The 16826-nt window shown below is 36.9% G+C and overlaps 2 protein-coding genes across 3 annotated transcripts in view; one reads left to right on the top strand and one right to left on the bottom strand.

Moving 5' to 3' along the window:
- The window catches only part of LOC136798681 (COP9 signalosome complex subunit 7b-like), a 30694-nt gene extending 14409 nt beyond the window's left edge, over window positions 1–16285 (top strand). Inside the window, exons 1-2 of one of the 2 annotated variants that reach the window (XM_067055331.1) lie at window positions 2467–2548; window positions 15381–16285. In XM_067055331.1, the coding sequence (XP_066911432.1) occupies window positions 15392–16189 (798 nt within the window). In that variant the 5' untranslated portion in view covers window positions 2467–2548; window positions 15381–15391 and the 3' untranslated portion in view covers window positions 16190–16285. Of the gene's footprint in view, window positions 1–2466; window positions 2549–15380 lie in introns of those variants that run through there. The other variant, XM_067055332.1, reaches the window with a different exon arrangement.
- On the bottom strand, window positions 8301–13749 carry LOC136798669 (uncharacterized). The gene is made up of 6 exons (XM_067055317.1): window positions 13444–13749; window positions 12384–13278; window positions 11985–12254; window positions 11742–11859; window positions 10463–11598; window positions 8301–10300 (listed from the first exon to the last, which is right to left on the bottom strand). The coding sequence occupies exons 1-6, from the start codon at window positions 13747–13749 to the stop codon at window positions 8301–8303; spliced, it is 4725 nt and encodes a 1574-aa protein (XP_066911418.1).
- Window positions 16286–16826: the final 541 nt, after the last annotated feature.

The following is a 16826-nucleotide window of genomic DNA, read 5'->3' as shown; positions in this document are numbered from 1 at the left end:
AAAGTAAAATATCACACTCTCGTTTGATAGGTTTTAAGGGGTGGTCCTTAGTGAATTTCCTTTGAAATCACTTAGTATATTTCATACTAACTGTCAAAGGGTGGTGGTGTGGCCTCTTTCCTCCAAAGAATCACTTAGTAGGCATGATGTCTTGTACTAACTGCTTGACCCCCCCTGGATAGGAGTAAGCGAATCTGCTCAATTTTGTGTAGGAGCCCATTGACATTTATGTGTGCGCAACGTAAACCATTGGTTGAAAGGACTTTCTTTGAAAGTTCTGGGAAAGCAAGCTACTCATCGTTGTTGACAGCAGCCATGCATGAACTTTTACAGTTAAAACCTCTGAAGGTTCAGGTTGATCGCAACCCTGTTAGTACTGTGTTGAAGGGTTAAACAGTATTACCCCTAATGAACTTTTAACCTCTAAAGTGAAGGTTCAGGTTGATCGCAACCCTGTTAGTACTGTGTTGAAGGGTTAAACAGTATTACCCCTAATTATTGAACTGTTAACCTCTGAAGGTTCAGGTTGATCGCATCCCTTTTATAGTGCTGTCTTAACCGGCGTAGCAGCATTTGCCGTACAATTGTATGAGTTATCTTCTTCTTTTTACTTTAGTATTTGTTCCTTCTTTATTTGTTCTTTTTATTTTTTCCTGAAAAAGATAGGCTTTTCCTCCACACCGGATCAGCCTTTGACTCAAATTTGGAGTTATTATGGTGTTTCTTTTTATTCGATAAAATCATCGATTTGAAGATGTGATTTATATAGCAAATTTTATAGCAAATTTTTGCTTGGGATAGAAGTTAAAGGTACGTGCACAATAAAACTGCTTCGCTCATAAATTCGCTTTGCAAAAATACCTCACCTCACAAAGTTCTAAAATTATAGAGCTTGGTGCAGGTAGATTAGTCTGACACAGAATGTTATAAACAGTCTGTGTATGAACCCTTGTTGACAGACTTTCTGAACTTTGGAAACCCAGGCAAAGACACATAATCAACTTACCATAAAAACTCTTTCAAAAGCTCTAAAGACTTTCAAAACTATTAAAAACCACATCAAAACATCAGTCACATGTATTTAGACACCAGCCAACAGCCATTTTGTTTTGAAATGAATCTATGTTTTCATTTTCATTTGTGTTCCTTTTTTCTGCAAAGTCAGCTTTTTCCATAAATTATGCGCGCACATCGAAATTATCAAAATGCGCACGAAAGTACTGCTAAGTAATACGCCGAAAGCTGGCCAATCAGGCCAAACCTGCATTGCAGGGAAAAATACCCCTTCAGGCGAGTTACCTGCACCAAGCGTTAAACCAGCAGCAAAAATATCATAAACTAGACTGTGAAAAAAGTTTAACGCTTGGATTCCCAGGCTAAGTTTTTTGGTGTTTTTATTTTGATTCGAGAAGAGTGACTCACACGTCTGATCTGCTACATATACACTATCGTCATTTTGTATAAGATTCCTATCTCCACGCTAAAACAACTAAGATTCCTTTGCCACTTTTATAGCGGAAAAAGACCAGGCAGTGTAGACCTAAAGTTCTAAACCAGCATCTAATAACATGAAAACCAGAATATGATTCTTCAATGGAAATCAAAACTATAAAGTGCACTTACAAATATCAATTTGTCAGATCTAACAAAATTAATAACCGCACTGTCATCATTGACAATAAAACAAACGATTTTCTGTCAAGAGCCTTGTAAACATTCCAACAACTTCCATCGAAATGATCTACCACAGCTCAGTCTACCATTTTTAGCGCGGTTCGAGGATTGAGCCGAGAACGCTCCGCGAACTCCTGCGCGGGTGAGAACTCTCTAGCTTTACGATAGTGCGGCGGGTCATCAATGGATAGTATTCAATTATCATTATCCCTTTATTTTCATTCCTAGAACTTTTGCAAAAAAAGGGAAAAATAGAAAAGTTGTATTTTTTACTGCTCTATTCACATTCTGAATTTGAAAGATCTTCTATGTGGCGTTTTTTTGCAAACTTCAAAAAACTGATTTTTGTCCCGCTTTTGCGGGACTTTGGCTTAAGTGCTTGAGTGCAGCATGGGGTACAAAGTCCAAACATGCGTTTCCCGTAATTTTTGTGTGAAGAGTTAGGTCTACACTGCCAGGACTGTGTGTGGGTAGTTGAAAAAAAACTTTGGGAAGTTGATGAAAGATATAGATTGATACCCTGAAGTCGGGTAACTTGCATCAGTGGAGGCTAACATGCATATCCCTCAAATGACTGACCAATCAAAAGCAGCAAAATTTCAGAACAATTAACACAGCTTCGCTCGCAGCTCTACTCTACCATTTTTCTTTTGATTTAACGTTGTATTTTAAGGACCAGACAGGTCATTCGTTTGAGGGCTATGCATGTTAAACTCAACTGATGCAAGTTACCTTCTAGTTCTATTGAATTATCACATAATACATTACATACATTTTCGTGATTTTAAACATAAAGGATAAAAATAAAATAAAAAGTTAAAAACATTAGCGCAAGATGTTCCAAGACGCTGGTGAAAATGTGGAAAGCACAAAAGTAGGTGTAGACTCAAAATTTCAAAGTGTAAGAGGGAACTTGGATGAGACAATGACATGCCAAGCTAAGTAGAAAAATTGTAGGAATTATAGGGAAAAATATTTGTAATTTGGAAATTAAAAACTATTGAAATAAAATATTTTCATATCAAAATGTAAGATAAAATTATTAAGTTGAAATATTAAAATTATCCATGTGAATGATTCCACAATGGTGATGAGGCCAGCAGTGCTAAGTAAAAAAGAAAACACAGCGCAAAAATTGTTCTTCAAAAAGAAGACAAGCATGGGGACACAAGACACAAAAAGGACTAGCTCAGGATAGAAAAAAGTAAAAATAAAAAAGAAATAAAAAATAAAAAATTCCACAAGTTAAAAAATTTTTATTGCCGACCCAAAAAAATATCAGCGTTTTGATTGGTCGAGAGCATCGAGATATTTGCGATATTTCACATTTCTTTAGTCTGGAAATATGACCGCGTTGACTTTTGGGGGACTGGGTAAGCAGCGGGAGAAAAATCAAAACAAAACAGCCGAAAAGAACTGACCTTCGGAGAAACTGACTTGGGAATCAAAGGGAAAAACGCAACAAAAATATGTTCAGATTAACTTTTACTTTAGAGTTCTTCCATAAAAGACACTAAAATCAAATCTGATGAACTAAGAAATTATAAAACTACTTGACACCACCCAAATATTTTCAACTTTTGGCAAATTTGTCCGTGTGGTATAACCAAACAGTTTTTTATCAATGCATGCAAAATAACTTGAGATTCTTGAATGTTGGCCAATAAAATTTCTCATGACATAACAAGGGAAGTGTAATGTCTTGTATTAAACCAAATGACGAGTGATTTTTATAAAAGTTCTCTCCTAATTCTCGTTCTTGACAACAACGTACGTCCTTGACTTTTCAACTCAACAATCATTACATCTTCCTTCTGAAATCGAAAACATTTAGAGCTTGACGATAATCAAGAAAGTATCCAAATTGTTTTGCTGTTGAAAAAATGTTGTTCTTTAACCATTATTACAAGCATACATTTCCATCGTGGGACTCCTTTCCTCTGCTATTCTTTTCCATGGCTATATGTCATCGAAACAAAAAAATAGAAAAAGACTGAATGTTATCAATCTGATTAATCCAATGATGGAGGGTTTCTTCTCCATCGAAACAATACTGTACATCATCTGCATTTTGAATTATCAATCGAGAAACTTTCAAACAAAACTTCTGGATCGAAAATGATCGAAAAGTTTTGTTTTTGTGTGAATATTTTCAGCGGGAAGTTATCGAATGTTTTTGTTCGAATCTAACGATTGGAATTAAATTTTCGAATAAAAACATTCGAAACTACACAGAAGCAAGAAGGCGGAAGTAAGTTTTGAAACAAAAAAAAGGACAATTTTTTTGAGTCGACAATAAATTAGTTATCACATGACTTCTCGTGCAATACTCATTATTTTACTTGTTCCAAGATTTTACCGATATTTTTCCTCGCCTAAAGGCTCTGAAAAATATTACGGAAAAATCTCGGAACTCGTAAAATATTTCTCGTATTGCACTCAAAATCATGCGATAACTAGAACGTATTTTAAAATGCTAAGGCTAAATTTGTCAGGGTCTTCTTCATTGGCGATATGGGTTGGTAAGTCATTCCACAACCTAATTGTTGAGGGGACATAGGTGTATTCATATGACTGGATTCGTGCATTTATTGGTATAATTTTTAAGTTAGCGGTACAAGATGACATACAAGGGAAGATAAACAAGCAATTTGACCGTGTAGAATTTTATGCATGTAGTTCAGTTTAGTTTCAAGCCGTCTTTTCTGGAGGGTGTTAAGGTTAAGATTACGAATCATGGAGGTTGGACTACTGCAATATCTTCAATCATTACATATAAATCTGGATGCCTTGCGTTGGACCAAGCATGAGGATCCCAGACAACTGATGCGTATTCAAGAATCAGCCTCACATAGGTACGATAAGCTTGGAGCTTGATTAAACTTGGTTACTACATGTACGCAGGTTACGCTGGAGGAAGAATCTGATTTGGTTGGCTTTTTTCAAGGTGTAGTTGGCATAGGTATTCCAAGATAACTTTTTGTGTATAAATACGCCAAGGTATTTTGCTGAGTCAACAAGCTCAAGGATCTGGTTATGCATGGAATAGTCAGATAGGATGATTATGCGCTTATTGGTGACTCTGAGGACCTAACATTTGTCTGTATTGAATTCCATGGACCAATGCCTTTCCCGCTCAATCAGATTATTTAGATCATGTTGAAGTTGATAAGCGTCATTGACTGATTCAATTTTTCTGTATAATAGAGCATCATTCGCAAAAAGACGAATTTGAGAGTTCACACTCAATGGTAAATCGTTTATGTACACTAGAAATAGAAGTGGTCCCAATACTGTCCCTTGGGGAACACCAGATATACCATGGCTTTGTCTGAGCTCTTGCTGTTAACAACTACAGTTTGCGTTCTGTTTGCAAGGTAATTTCTAATCCAGGAGAGAGTATTACGTCTTATTCCGTAGTGATCAAGCTTAATGCACAGTTTGTCATGGTCTACCTTGTCAAATGCTTTGGGAAATCAAGCGAGATGGAATCGATTTGACTTCCTTCATTAAGCGATTTTGCAAGGTCATTAATGGTGAGTAAAAGCTGAGATTCACATGAACGATTTTTCCGAAAGCCATGTTGTGTATCAGTTAGTATGTTGTTTTTGTCAAGGTGGGAGATGATATTACTGTGAAGAATATGCTCAAATATCTTGCATGATACTGATGTTAGGCTTGTAGGCTTGTAGTTTTCAGCTTTGGCTCGGTCTGTTTTCCCTGGTTTGAAGACTGGGGCAACCAAGGCATGACGCCAGTCCTTTGGAGTCATTGACTGCAGTACGGATGCCTGCATTACCAATGTTAGTCCAGGTGCAATTTCATTACCAAGCTCCTTTAGGAATGCTTTGTTTGTCTGCATTTGTTTGTCTGATAGATATCATACATTACACTGTTCATTTGGATGCAGTATGCATGGAACCAGCGATTACAAGTGTCACAGGCAATTGCATTTTGTCCCCATCTGACAGCTGAAGAACATTCACCACATGGAAATTTGACAGGTGGGCCAGGATTGATCTCGATTTGACCACTCAAGACTAGTAGCAAGTCTATCAAGTGAGCAGGTTGATTTTATGTAAGATGAGTTTGTTGAGTAAGCGTGGAATATGAAAAATAAAACTTCTTGGTTGAAGCGTGTCAGAGGGCAAAAGCTCACATCAGTTACATTAACAAAGTGAGGGTACAATCTTGGTCTTGTCTTGGCCACAAAGTGGTGTACAAAAGAATGATCAATAATTTGAGCAATTTCATGATGACATTAGAATAAGAGTAATAGATACCTGATCAGCTGAACTTTAGCTCGAAGCTAAGAGTGCAGCCGTTCCAAGGTGATTAACAAAATGCCTGAGCTGACCAAGACACAGGACCCTGCTGCTCGAGGAACGTAATAATAGGAAGAAAGTTATACCTGTGGGCTAACCTGGTGTGTAAAAGCTGAGGGGTCTTGTTTCCTCTTTAAATGCTGTCTTTATCTTTGTTGCTTTGCTATCACGAGCAGACTTTGATTTTGGTGGCACTTTGGTTTGATATTGTTGTTGGGTTGGTTGACACCAAACTGCAGCAGTTGTCTTCACCAGTGTAGATTTTTAAGATGATTTTTAATAATTCTTTCTTTCTTATTATTATCTGAAAAAGATGGTGGCTGTGCCCTTATTGTTTTACCGTAACTTGGTCTAATATCGATACCCTCTTATAATTCCGACACCCTTTTTATCAGCTGAAATTGATAGAAAGGTCAAAGCTATTTTTTTATGCTTAGTGGTCAGGGAGGAATAATCCTTTTTAAATTAGTGATTCAAACTTTCATATTATTCCTGTCTCTAAAGAAGGGTGTCGGAATTAGATGAGGGATGTCGATATTAGACCAACTTACAGTACCCGACTTCACGGTAGATAATATATTTTCACCGTGAATGATCATAAAGCACTAGCCGTATTGTATATCGTGAAGTCAGGTAACTTGCATCAGTGGAGGGAAACTTGCCCATAGCCATCAAATGACTGACCAATCAATATCAAAGCAGCAAAATTTCAAAATAAAGAAACTACGCAGCTCTGCTCGCTCACAGTCACAGCTCTACTCTACCACTTAGTTTTGAAAATACAGTGTCCTAAAGATTAGCCTTGAGATCCGCTATGATATTCTATATACTGATGGCAAAAAATATAGCATGGTATGGGCTGAGAGTGAGACTGCGCTAAATTCGAATTTCCCACTGTAAATTTTTGAGGCAGAAATTTGCCTCACAGGTCATATATACCCATCCTTTATACATCAGATTATGAAAATACAGGACGGGTCTCCTGTCTACTCAAAAATAGGCTATAAAGCAAAACTTGGCCCCTAAAAATCATGAACTCTGGTGGGGAGCAGATTTTGAAAGCCAATCAAACCTTAGGGGCTCTAAAGGTTAATTCTTGTCAAGATATGGGTTGATCTTCTCTTCTAGCCAACTAATCATTGGCATTAAGGGAACGACTGCAAAAATTTCAGGTCATTTCCATCAACAGATGACATTTTATGACACTTTCTTTATTTAAAAAAAAATACAGAATACGTTAAAAAAGTGAGACTCGCGTCTGGCCTTTCCTACCATTCCAGCGCAAATATTTTCAGGAAAAGCCTCAACCTTTCACAGTTTGGTGAATATTCATCATAAATATAAGCAGCAGGGTCATCCGAAGCATTTTCATTTTGAGGGGGCAAAGTGAGAAATATTAAACCGAGGGAAAAAATTTCGCAATTTTAGGTGTTTAGATTGCTTGAAAACGCATCTAATTATAATAGTCGGTCAGATAGGTGAAATTTTCGTCTCCGGAATGGGAGTAATCCTAAAGTGGTTTTTTGGTATCCTTAGACATCCTAGTTATGGAAAAAGTTGGTCGACCAGATCAAATCGGTAGCTTAATATAATTTTTAGGCCCAAATGTGTGGCTCGGTGGTGTGAAATTGCAGCAAAAAAAATCGCTATTTTGGGGGGTCTGGCTAGCTTGATTCTGCTATAACTTTTGATCTAATAGTGTTTTGTGCTTGAAATTTGGAGGGGTTTTTCATCATTATATGTTAAATTCGATGGCAAAAATTTTTTTTCAAAAATTTGATGTGGGGACCTACAACTGGCCCTTCGAGGCCAGCAAAGACCTAAAAATGAAATTTTCGTACATAAGCTATATTTTTGAGCGTCTATCATGATGAACTGGCTGAAATATCTGGAAAATGCTTTGAAATAGTTCACAAAAGTTCACTAACATGAAATATATTTAAAAAAATTATATACTGGTCCTAATTAGTTAAAGGTAAGAAAAGATAGAACTCAAAATTCTCAAAAAATCACTTTTTTAGCATTTTCTATACAAAAAATGTCATATCTTTTCATTGAATGATCAAAATCACTTGAAGTGTTAAAGAATGTTTTCTTTACTAAACCCAAACTAGAATAAAGGGGTAGGGTCCCAAGACTGGCTCTCAAACGCCGTCTGAGGCCGAAAATGCTATGTTTATTCCTGGTCCGATTTTCAAGTTTTCAGAGATATTTTGAATAGTCTCAAAAGCAAAGTATAGTTTATAATAGACAAGTAGATAAAATAAATATAGAAAATCACTTAAATAATAAAAAAGTTCATTAAATGAAGACTTCATCACAATCTTCATCTTCATTTGATTCTTCTTCACTTTCAAAATCATTTTCCTCATCGCTAACTTCCTCATCAAAACCATCCCCCTCATCAAAATCGTCGTTGTTTAACTCAAAAACCACGAAGTTATCACAATTTTGCTTCGTACAAGCATCTGTGCATTTTAAAGAATTGTCTACACAAGGACATGAACCAGCCACACATTTTTTTGTACAAGTACAAAACATCATTTCAAGCACCTCGTCAGGTGCAGGTTTGACATGGTTCCACGAAATGATGAAATCTCCTTCATTTTCATCCCAACCCAATCCAATAGGAGATGGAATTTCTGGATGACTCTCCAATGATTGCCTCCATATGTAAACCTGGTATGAGGCTCTCATACTGTGTTGCCTGAGACTGTCAGCACACGGAGGTATTGACTTCGGGTCCAGATGACCATGTTTGGCTGCATACATCTTGTAACGCACAATGTTCGTGTCGTCTTCTTTATGACCATATAGGTCACACACGAATTTCTGGATTTGCTCGAACTGCTCCTCCGTCAATTCGGGTGACACTCCAAAGTTGGCGAAAAGGTTGATGTAATCTTGGTCTTTCATCATTGTTTTCACTGGCTGGACTTTTCCTTTCCCAGCAAATGAGCTGATCGTGTCACAGCCAGTAAACCCATGTAATCCAAGGAGTGCTTTCGATGCGTTGACGGTATCTTTGACTCCATACTTGGTTTCCAGTGACTCTACGATTCCATCCAGACTGATGATTCTTGCTTTGTTCTTTACGCCGGTTTTCATAAAAAGCGTGCAGTTGATTTTATTGGCGAGCCCAAGAGCAATTAGCAGGACATCGGTGTCTGGGGTATGAATTACAATTTTGTCAAAGGTTTGGGATATGTGCTTGGCGTGAAAGATCAAACGAGTGTCTGCTTCCTCGTGGTTACAGAACAATTCTGATACGTTTGTATCATTCTGAATGTTGATACAGGTTTGATCAAAGCCAACATTCACATTAGTCGTCCCAATACATGTATGGTTGGCTTTCCATCTTTCAGCGAGGTATCGAATCAGTGCCATCTTGTTTTTGCCATTCGACAAAAGAGACGTGAATTGCTTGATCTTCTGAGAGCCAATGATTTTCTTGATCTCCAGTTTTCCACTTTCTCGGTTCTCTCTTTCTGCATTTTTGATCGATTTGTCACGATAAACGTCAAAAACGATGTCCACTCGTGATGCATTTCCAGAGGAAGATATGGCCGATGCTAGGAGATGATCTGCATAACTTTGATAAGTGTGTCCTGTTGGTTTTACTTTTCGTACCAATGCCATACCGTCGATGATCGCAGCAAATGGTTTGTCAACTTTCTGCTGAGGGGCAACATCTTTTTCCAAATGATGCATCAATGAAGATTTCGTTGTCTTGTTTAGTGATCCATTGGATTCAGCCAAAGACCATGGAACGGGACCAAGCGGAAAACGAAATACTTCTTTGAGGTCGAGTTGGCGGAATTGTTGGATTAATGCAATCTTGCCAAAAATGTTGCTCTGGGTTGAGAACTGAGCTTCTTTACCATTTGGCATCTTTACTGTTTTCCTCAATAGTTTGGTGAAAGTACCCAAATTAAGCCTATTTAACGTTGCGAAGAAGTCAACTTCGTTACTTTGTAATCTTTCTTGTTGGAATTTCATCAAAGCGTTTTCACCAAGCATTTCAGCATCAAGAAGTTGATCTTTAACCTCTTCTGTGGGTGCAACACCAGATGTCAAGCTCATCAAATCGCATTCTTCAAAAGGATTGATGAACATTGAATCAATTGTATCTTTGACGTTCTTTACATCCTTTTGATCCCGTCTGATTCGAGCAGGGCTAAGGTCTGGGTGTTTGGAATTCCTTGACATGGAAAGAAACTCCTGCATGTGCTTCCTAACTTCCGCTCTGTATGCTGCAGTGAGAACCCATCTTTGAACAGCTCCGTGGTTTGTACTGAAGCCTGAAAATAAATCAATAAAAGTCTGAAAATGGACAGTTTTTACTTTTCAGTAAACAAAGTTCTTTTAAAAACTATTTTTTTACAATCTGCTTTAGGCTACTAGCTTTCAGGCAATGTCTTCCAGTCATTGTTTAAAGTAGTTGGTTAAAATCAAACACATACCTGTTGTTCCACCGGGTGTCTTTGTGTCTTTGTTGATTGTAGTTTCGATGACTTTATCAGCTTCCATTCTTCCGAAAGGATTATCAGATGACAGTTGGACGGAGAAGTTACCACTTTGGAATTCGTCGTAAATATCAGGAAAATCTTCTTTGAGGTGTGTCAGTTCTTGGTAGTGAGCAGTTAGGTAACGCGAGTAATTTGGACGGTCGTATGCAAAGAACCAAGGTAAAGCCTGTCTAAGCGAAACAAGGTAGAGTGACCAATGACCACTTCGAGTTGCAAAGATTATGTTGAAGAGCAGCTCGCACATTTCAAGAAAGGTTAACCAAAACTTTGGAAGATCTCCTTTGTCAGACAAACTTTCTTTGAATGAAACGAGTTTGTTGGAATATTCTTGCATTTCCGTTGAAGATACAACATCGGTGTAATTTTCGATGGTTTTGCTTCCAATGCTGTCATACAACGCTTTGACAGTTTTAGGATGTTCCTTCTTGAATTTTTCCAGTAACAAACGTGAAAATGCTTCATACAGTATCTTGTATGCTCTAACTGCCCTCTTGTAAGCCCGTGATCCCGAAAACATTGTATCAACTGAACCTTCGGCGACAAGAACACTTTGGATGACTAAATCCTTCAGTCCAGCGTCTTTGAATCTGGTAGCCAACACAGCGAGGAAGGTCATAATGATGTGGAATGTGCCCATCATAAGGAAGACGCTTTTAAACTTCTCTGGCTCCTTACACTTTATCTGATACGCTTTAGCATAGATCGCCTGATCGTAAACACAAACGATTGATTTGACATTGAGTTGATCTTTGATTCGTATAGCCCGCTCCAGCATGTGATAGATCGTCGACATTTCAGTGGCGGGGGCGTCCAAACAATCAAGATAACCAACTTGACTGGGTCTTATAGGTATATCTTGCCTTATCTTGATAAAGAAGCCTGTCCAGCTTGGCACGTGTTGCATGATTGGTTGGTGGATTCTTAAAGCTACCCATGTGTTATAGAGATGGACTTGATCGGCACAGAGGATATCAGCGAAAGAATCTTCTTTGGCAGCTGAGGTTGCCTTTGGCCCAACCCTTTTTCCAAGAATATAATCTTCGAGCAACGTCGGGGTGCTTTTAAAAGATCTAAAAGGGAAACAAGATATTTGCCTTATTCATTGCTGAAATAATATGCTTTAACATAAACGGTCAGACTACGGAAATCCATCATCATAAACAGATCAAGAGCAATTCAGAAATTCCATTATGTTCGTTTGCAAATCAATTACCTTCGCTTTGTATGTACAGGCTCCGTTGTGAAACTTCCTCCACGTCCATCGATTTCAATTGTTTTCTTCACGTCTGGCTGGATAATGATTGAATTAACTTTGTGTGTCGTCCCTTCCCCTAAAATAAATAACATGACGGGTTTCTTTTGATATTTTAAAGAAATCCAAGATGTTAAAACGCCGAGGGTATTGATATTGTTATTTGAAATGATTTTGGAATTGTTGAATAATTTAATTTCATACCAGATAGTGTTTCTTCGAGGCGATCAATGTTATCTTCAGCAAGCATGGCAAACGTTTCTTTTTCGGTGGTTTCCGGAAGTTGAACCTTTTCTCCATCTGTTGAGTCAACTTTTTGGTAAGCCACCTCTGTCAGTAACGATTGAACCACATCATAGCTTATCCCGTGGCCCAATTTGTTCATTGTGCGTATTAGTTCCACATTGTTCGTCAAGTCTTTGATCTGACAAGCCAATAAACAACTTTTGGGTGTCAGTTTCTCTCCGTTGTGCACTAAAATTGATATAGTATAATTTGGTTTAAAGCAGAAACTAGATATTTTGTAAAATCATGAAATGAATTTAAATTTCTTAAACAGCAACATCCCTACAATGTTCAAGTATTTTAAAAGGTTCGACATACCTGCGTATACGAGATCTTGAGCAAACGAAAGTTTGAGTCGATTTACTCGATCTGATTGAGAATTGATGTTGCCAGAAAGTAAGACTGATAAGAATGAATCCAAATGTTCTGGTATTTGAAAATCGATGGCATTCATATCCTCAGGAGAAGGTGGCCATGGCATTGTGTAGTCAATGTCTTTTATTTCCTTCCTCATAATACTGCCACTTTGACAAACAACCGCTTTTGGTTCCTGAGCTTGATCGATTTCTGCAAGTTTCAATTTGGCCTCATACAATTCTGACACTATATCTTCTTTCTCCCACGAAGATGGGTAGAGGAAAATAGTTTTACCACGAGAGAGAAAAACGAAGTCGTTTGTTTTTCTTTCGATGGTTCGTCGAATGTTTCGCTTCCCACTTTCTGATTTAACTAACGATTGTAGAAATTTTAATTCGATGTATCTCGGGTTCTGGTGTAGATCATTCAGACAGTTGAGGAGATCGGTAAGGTCATCGTTATCTCCATCGTCAAAAACAGTATCGGTGTCACCACATGGTTCTTGTTGGTTCTCGTCGTTTGGTCGAATGCGGACATAATCTCTGTAACACGTAAAGTGGTAGTGGGCTTCCTTTGCTATTAATTCATCGCTTGTGACAGCAAGAACATCAGAGTCGAATCTTTCCTGAGCCAATGTCCTGATTTTATCATCTGCTCGTAATTGAACACAAGGCGTCAGAATCTCTCGTGTCTTACTGCTTAAAACGTATTTGTCTGCTTTGCAAAATATACACTTTTTTGGAAGAATACTGCTTCCCGATTCAACAGAACTATGACGTGATGACCTTCTTCTCGGGGGCTCATTTTCAACATTTTCGTAATCGGTTTTCTCGTTGGTGAATAGTGGTTGGGTGCTCTGAAATATAATTTAGTATAAACCATTAGTGAAAATCAATATATCACATCTCTTATACCCCTGTCTCATATCATTCAAAATAAGTCAGTGGTGACTTGCGGATTCTCTTGGGTTAGTTAAACCAAGAACTCTGTGACAAACTGTCAGTTGTTAAAATATACTTACTTTTAAAATGTTATCTAGAGTCTTCCAGTGGGTGTATGTATTTCTACACTTCAAATGATAGAATATATCAGGGTAATCATCATTTCCACCATCAGCAGTACGTTGAATTTCTAACTCCAATACGTTTTCATCGTTTCGAATTCGAGCGGCTTCCAACAGTTTCTTCCATGATTCAGAAGAGGGTAATTTTGTCAAGTCTTCGCTAGAGTCCGTAATGTGTATAAAGCAAGATTGACCTGCGTACTTGGATTTCTTCTTTGCAACTACCTTTTTCTTTTTGCCTTCTGGAAACCCAATCTTCGTCATCATCCTTTTTCCTTTTCTTACTTGTTTTAACCATTTTATCTATTTATTAAATTTCATTTCAATCTGAAATAATAAAAAGTATCTTTAATCGATTATAAATAAAACACGAAAAGCCAAGATTTTGTGGATCGATTATAATTGTCTAAAATTCAGCCAATCAAGAAAAACATAACCGTAATGTTGTTAGTCTGTCACTGCCACTAGTTATAAATATTGAGACCATAATTTGATTGTAAAATATGAAAGTATTTCCCACACAAAACATGTTACAAAATCGACTGCACTGCATATAAAACGTGTTAATTGCTGTGATATTATTGTGAAGAAAAAAAGATAATGGACGATAATTATTATGATAAAAATGAAGTGATTTTCTCTAACCAGCAGCCCTATTCCGCCTTTGAGGGCCTGTCTTGGGACCCTACCCCTTTATTCTAGTTTGGGTTCAGTAAAGAAAACATTCTTTAACACTTCAAGTGATTTTGATCATTCAATGAAAAGATATGACATTTTTTGTATAGAAAATGCTAAAAAAGTGATTTTTTGAGAATTTTGAGTTCTATCTTTCCTTACCTTTAACTAATTAGGACCAGTATATAATATTTTTTAATATATTTCACGTTTGTGAACTTTTGTGAGCTATTTCAAAGCATTTTCAAGATATTTCGGCCTGTTCATCATGATATACGCTCAAAAATATAGCTCACGTGTGAAAATTTCATTTTTAGGTCTTCACCGGCCTCAGAGGGCCGGTTGTAGGTCCCCACTACATATTTTTGAAAAAAAATTTTTGCCATTGAATTTAACATATAATGATGAAAAACTCCTCCAAATGTCAAGCACAAAACACTATTAGATCAAAAGTTATGGCAGAATCAAGCTAGCCAGACCCCCCAAAATAGCGATTTTTTTGCTGTAATTTCACACCACCGAGCCACACATTTGGGCCTAAAAATCATATTAAGCTACCGATTTGATCTGGTCGACCAACTTTTTCCATAACTAGGATGTCTAAGGATACAAAAAAACCACCTTAGGATTACTCCCATTCCGGAGACGAAAAACCGAATTTTTAGGTCCTAGCTGACGGGCTATAAGGATTATGTTCAAAATGAAGCCATTAATACAAGATTTTTCAAAGCTATTAACTTTTGGAAAAACATTTTTTTTGGGGGGGGGGCAAATACCCAAATTGTCGAGATTAGCTTTAGACTGTCCAATATCTCTATATTAGTTTACACTAACAGCCTTACTTGTTGATTCTTAAACAAGTAAGCAACATTATACTAGGGTGATGTTTTATGAGATACTGCAAACAATGCTTTTTAAATCTTCTGGACAAGAAATATTTTACTTTCAAAACACACTTAAAGAGTTATTATTGTTTCACACTTTCTTTCCAGTTTGAGTAAATATTAAACTCTCATACACCGCAACACTTTTAGCAAAGCTTGGAGAACTCAGGAACTAAGGTGTGGAAAGCACAGCTCCCTAGTTCTCAACTTCCCCTAAAAGCTGAGTATATAAAAACTAAGATTAAATAAAAGATTAAGGCTTGTACCACAGTAAAGGTACTGACATTTATAGGAGCACTCTAAACTAAAATCTGTTCTAATTTGCAACCTCTCCAGGTTTGAAAAATATGATTGCTGAAAAAACCAAAACAATTGATCCACTAGAGCCATTTCTCTTATTGGGGAAGAATGTTCGAGGAGCTGCTGCTTCACAACTAGTGCAACAAGTAACTGAAGCCCCTAATGTATTTGTTTTTGGAGAACTACTTCAACTTGATGGTATTAAGGAGTTGGAAAACAATGAAACACATTCACAATATTGGAGGCTCCTACAATTGTATGCATTTGGTGTTTACAAGGAGTTTCAAGAAAAAAAAGAAAGTCTTCCAGAATTGAATGATGCTCAAATAAGAAAGCTACGTCTTTTGACACTAGCTACACTAGCCTCAAAATCAAAGTTTGTCTATTATGACAGTTTGAAAAGTAGCTTAGGACTTGATAATTTGAGACAGTTGGAAGACTTGATTATTGAAGCGATATATGCAGATATCTTACAAGGGAAAATCAACCAAAAGGAGAAGCGTTTGGAAGTTGATTTTGTGGTTGGTCGAGATATAAAGCCAGAGATGATTGAAACCATCATTGATACTCTTCAAAACTGGTCAGCAAAATGTGAAGCTGCAATGGTAAATCTGGACGTACAAAGCAGTCGTGCCAATGTGAACAAAGAATCTAAAGCCCAACACCGTAAAGATATCGAAAATAATATTGAGAGTATGAAGAAGATACATCGGGCACAGGATATGCAGCAAGTTCTGGAACCAGAATCCAGTGGTTCTCCAGTAGCTAGAAATCAGAAGATGAAAGCATCTTCAAAGACTATAATGAAATCTGCAGTAAAACCATCAACGTCAAGAACGAAATAATTTCACAACATTTTACTCTAAACATTTCTTATTGTTTATACTTTATATTTATTTGCAACAGCTTTCTTACAAGATCAAGAAGAATCTTTCCATGAATGGATGGTGTTGTGTTCATCTTCTCCTTAATCTTTGTATCTTCCCAAATATTTAGCTTGAATCTATTATGCTGACGTGTTCATCGTTGAGAGAACTCTAAAGTCATTAAAAAGTGTACTAAAGTCTATTCACGATAAGTGTGCACTCTTTTTTCATTTACCTATAATTTTTGAAGGAATTCTTCAATCTTTATAAATTTGGTATCATTGGAAAGATATTAGTGAGTGGAACAATTTGAAATGAAAAAAATTTCAAAAAAATTCTAAAAATGAAGATGAAAATGAAGAAGAAAAAAATGAAGATCTTGTAGAAAAGTGCTATATATAACTGTTATTTTCACTGAAGTGAATCCTTAATCATCGAACGTCATCACTGTGAAAAAAATTCTCAAAAATAATCATTCAGTCAAAAGATATCAAATAAAGTTATAAGCTGATTGACGTCTAAAAACGCTGTTTTCTGCAGTTTTTTGCTGTTTTTTGGGGTCAATCACTTATTAACTTTGTATCATAACTTTGTATTGAATAAATATTTTAATGAA

This window comes from Clytia hemisphaerica, unplaced genomic scaffold, assembly GCF_902728285.1.
Source record: "Clytia hemisphaerica strain Z4C2 unplaced genomic scaffold, Clytia hemisphaerica genome assembly, whole genome shotgun sequence".
In the NCBI taxonomy this organism is placed as follows: domain Eukaryota; kingdom Metazoa; phylum Cnidaria; class Hydrozoa; order Leptothecata; family Clytiidae; genus Clytia; species Clytia hemisphaerica.
Note: the sequence above shows the minus strand (reverse complement) of the source record. Positions and strands in the feature narration are given on the sequence as shown.

What these genes read in the sequence shown, in the direction of transcription:
- LOC136798669 (XM_067055317.1), bottom strand. Translation starts at nt 13,749, where the DNA reads ATGACGAAGATTGGGTTTCCAGAAGGCAAAAAGAAAAAGGTAGTTGCA. An exon ending in CCTCGAAGAAACACTATCTG is followed by an intron (nt 11,860 to 11,984) that starts GTATGAAATTAA and finishes TATTTATTTTAG; the next exon opens with GGGAAGGGACGACACACAAA. An exon ending in GACACCCGGTGGAACAACAG is followed by an intron (nt 10,301 to 10,462) that starts GTATGTGTTTGA and finishes ATTTATTTTCAG; the next exon opens with GCTTCAGTACAAACCACGGA.